Source organism: Lycium ferocissimum, chromosome 9 (genome assembly GCF_029784015.1).
Source record: "Lycium ferocissimum isolate CSIRO_LF1 chromosome 9, AGI_CSIRO_Lferr_CH_V1, whole genome shotgun sequence".
Taxonomy (NCBI): Eukaryota; Viridiplantae; Streptophyta; class Magnoliopsida; order Solanales; family Solanaceae; genus Lycium; species Lycium ferocissimum.
The window spans coordinates 43891874-43896031 of record NC_081350.1 but is presented as its reverse complement, the minus strand read 5'-3'; the positions used below and the strand labels follow the sequence as shown (position 1 = coordinate 43896031).

General features: G+C 31.5%; 1 protein-coding gene across 1 annotated transcript; it reads left to right on the top strand.

Annotated features, from left to right (window-relative positions):
- Nucleotides 1–855: 855 nt before the first annotated feature.
- LOC132030991 (B3 domain-containing protein At1g05920-like) lies at nucleotides 856–2433 on the top strand. Its single transcript, XM_059420808.1, has one exon. The coding sequence runs from the start codon at nucleotides 1081–1083 to the stop codon at nucleotides 2047–2049; it is 969 nt and encodes a 322-aa protein (XP_059276791.1). The 5' UTR covers nucleotides 856–1080; the 3' UTR covers nucleotides 2050–2433.
- The last annotated feature ends 1725 nt before the right edge of the window (nucleotides 2434–4158 follow it).

Sequence of the window (4158 nt, the reverse complement as noted above, 5' to 3'; positions counted from 1 at the left end):
TCCTAACCAATGACTAGAGCCGCTTTCCCATAAATTTCTAATTTTTCCCTCTCCTCTCAGGTTTAATCTATTTGTTTTCTTGTAGTTTATATATAAATGAATGATAGAGTCGGTGAGAAAGAGAGGTGTGAGAGAGATAAAGAGAGGGATGAGATCTCAGATCTGGGGTGAGCAGATAAAGAGGAGGTGAGAACCGTGTATTTAGGGATAGAGTAGCTAATGGACCGTATATTTAAGAGATGAGGAAATACAGTAACTGAAATATAGTTGGGTAGTTATGAAATGTAATTTTAAAATAATATAGCTGCGAAAATTAAATATTAAATAAGATAGTTACTATTCATAATTAAGTATTAGGAATAGCTATGGCAAGTAAATTTTCCTTTAAAAAAAAGTAAACAACAATAACATATCACGAGACATTAAACACAAAACCATTTAAAACACTACTACCTCCAGTTCAAAATAAGCGTCTAATTTCACCGTGCCTGTTTTGTCCTCATACCAGATACTCCCTCCGTCTTAATTTAGATGTCTTAATTATTATTTTTTTGTCTATTCCCGAAAAGAGTATCTCTTTCTATATTTAGTAAATTTTAAATCACAAGATTTAAATTACTACAAAATTCAAAAATCTCCCTTTATTTCTTAAAAATTCATGTCTAGTCAAATTGAGACACTTAAAGTGAGATGAACAAAGTAATATTTTAATACAGAATAAATTTATATTTTCGTATTATAATATTATGAGTTATCACTTTCTTTCTTAAAAAACTTATATTGTTCGGCATAAGTTAGATTTTTTTTTATTTTTTTTTTTAATGCAAAGTTTGATGGTTAAGAGGACAAAAACTAAATAACAGTCCATTTGAAGGGTCCACCCGATTTAGGTTTACCTATCCCAGGGCAACTCTCCTAATTCCTCTAAAACTCCCAAATAGAATACAAATAGAATTGCCTCACTAAATGGTAGCTTCTTTTCCAAGTAACACAACTCTACCATTAATATAGTCAATATCAACGAAAGAACCAAACAAAATATTCAAGCTGCAGCGAATTTCATAGGTTGTTCAAATCACGATGAAACTAAAAAGAGAAGACATCAATGCGGCTTTACTTCTTTCTTGGTTGAAATACACACCTGTTAGTGAACGAGATATCAAGAATATTAAACACCCTGCCCAAATTCTTGAAGAAAAATGTCCCAATTTTCTTGAAAATAAATGCAGCAAAAATCATCTCAAAATCACAAAAAACCAAGCCCCAAAAAAGATTCGATTTTTACCCAAAAAATCGTCTGGCTCTAGTGTTAATGGAGCATTAGAAGCTTCTAGAAGCAAAGATTGCAATGAAGTTCCAAAAAGGGTGCGTATTTTACCCTCAAGTTTGATGAATTTACCAAAAAAGGTACGAATTTTACCAAAAAGCTCATCTGGGTCCAGTGTAAATGGAAATCTAGAAGGTTCTAGAAATCTCGATTCAGTTCCAAAAAGTGTGAAAATTTCACCCTCAACTTTGACAAATTTACCAAAAAACCCAGAAACTTTAGAAGCTTCTAGAAATCCCCTTCCAAAAAGGGTACGTATTGCACCCTCAACATATTTACCAAAAAACCCAGAGTTACCAAAATTACCTCCAATTGAGAATTTACAAACCCTAATTGGAAAATGCAGCAACCCATTTGTGAAGCAATTGACAAAATCTGATGTGGATGAACATCAAGGAAGGCTTTTATTGAATAATGATGATGTGAAAAGACAATTACTGCCCTTGTTAAATGATGATTATGAAGATCTTGCTGAGGGTATTGAAGTGAAAGTGTTTGATCCAATGGGTAATTTTTATCATATGAGATTTAAGACTTGGGGGAATTATAAAAGTTATGTGCTTGTTGGAAGTTGGAGAAAGTTTATTAAGGATCATAAGTTGAAGGAAAATGATTGTGTTACTATTTGGATGTTTAGAAATAAAGAAAGTGGTGAGCTTTGTTTTGCTTTAAATTGGAGAAAAGAAGATGAAGATGAAGAAAAAGAAGAAGGGGAAATTTAAGAAGATTAAATCTTTTTATCTTTCTTGAACTAAATATATTAGTAGTATATAGTATTAGTTTGATTATTAGTGATTAAGTGATTGGAGTCCTTTAGTTAGTAGTATTTAGTGTTTGAAGGGTAGTCTTGCAGCAACGATAAAGTTATTTCGGTGTTGCCTATGGGTTGCAGGTTCGAGCCGTGAGATTGATATTTGTGTCAGGGTAGATTGTTTACGTTACATGTCTTTAGAATTTGGGTCCTATGTAGACACGGAATGTTTTGTGCACCGAGCTACTCCATGGGAAGTTCCAATTTTGTTTTGGTCCTTTTCTAACGGAAAGGACTAATGAATTTTTCCCATCAGAAATCGGAAGTAAATATAAAATATGCAGAGATTATTGAAGTTCTTAGTTTTATATTTTACATAATCTGTGAATGATTTATGACTTTGTGGATATTGTTACCATCGGTTACTGTTTGGCCGTTTAGAAATAATCAAAATGATGGGCTTTGTTTTGCTTTAACTGGAGAAAAGAAGAAGAGGAGAAAATTCAGCAAGAAGATTAAATCTTTTTGTCTTCTTGGAGTAAATTAAATATATTAGAATATAGTATTAGTTTGATTAGTGATTTTAAGTCATTAGAGTCCTTTAATTTTGACTATTTAGTACAGTAGTATTTAGTGCTTGAAGGGGAGCGAGCAATGGTAAAAGTTCTCTTGGTATGATCAATAGGTTACGAGTTTGAAGGAAAGTTACTAACAGAAAAGGAGAGATGAATTTTTCCCAGTAGAAAATGGAAGTAAATATACATATGCCCGGATATTAATATTTATGGAAGTTCTTAGTTTTATATTTTGCATAATTACAGACAAAGACTATAGATTATGTCACTGTTTGGAGGTGATATTCAGGAAATATAGTGTAATTACAACTCTAGTCTAGTTAACGAAAACCCAAATTTAAAGGAATTATTCTACGTCCAAAGTCCTATACAAGGTAAAGTTTTAAATATTTCCCTTAACTTTTTAATATGAAATATTTAATGGAAGACTTGCCTTTGAGGCAAATATCTTTACGGTCTTACTATAATCAATTTGAACAACCGGTAAATCATTAGATCGCTAGGTAATTAGTTATAAGTGAAAAGTGGAAAGAAATACTAAATTTTAGGGATACAATTAATTTTATAATCAAATAATAATTTGAGGAAAATAATAAATGACTATTGTATCTACTGTAGAATCTTTTAATAAGGGCAAATAGTTCAATCAGCATTTTTAAGGCCCTTCGTGCTTTTAATATAGTACAGATAGATTACTCCGGATCGTATGAAAAGGTCTCCTGTTTTTTCTTGGCTCCTAGCAAAACTCCAACCCAAGGCTAATTTGAAACCTTAATAAAAGATTGTGGTAAAATTAGACCTTCCTTCTTGAATATTTTGAACATAATAGATGCTGAAGCTCCCTTAACGACGACAAGGGTAAAACCTTGTTGACGAGAGTATGAGTGAGTCAAGTGTTATGGAGGATAAAATTGAATAATTTCAAATTACATCTGAATAACTTTGAACATTTTCCCTTTATCTTTTAATCATGTTTTGACAATTTCAGTAATGTAAAATTGAACTTTTATACTCATTTTTAGCCTGTTTGGCGAAGCTTATTTTTCCCCCAAAAGTACTTATTTTTTTAATAAGTGCTTATTTTAAAAAAAGTGAAGTGTTTGGCCAAGATTTTGAGAGAAAATAAGTGCTTTTGAGGAGTAGCAGAAGCAGTTTTTCAGAAGCTAAAAAAAATAGCTTTTGTCCAAAAATACTTTTTTAAAAAGTACTTTTGAGAAAAATACACATAAAAACACTTTTTAAAAATTTGACCAAACACAAACTGTTTTTAGCTACAAGTACTTTTTCTTTTGAAAATAAACTGTTTTTGGAAACTTGGCCTGGCTATTTGTCAAGGCAACTGCCAACGATTACTTTTAATTACCCTTGCATTGTTTATGCATAAAACTTCAAAACTTTTTTATTTTCTTTTCTATTTCACAAATGGACATGCTAGATCATATATCTATAAGCGGATAGATAGATCGACCGGTAGATTCACCCCTGAGGTCTTTCTACATTACTTT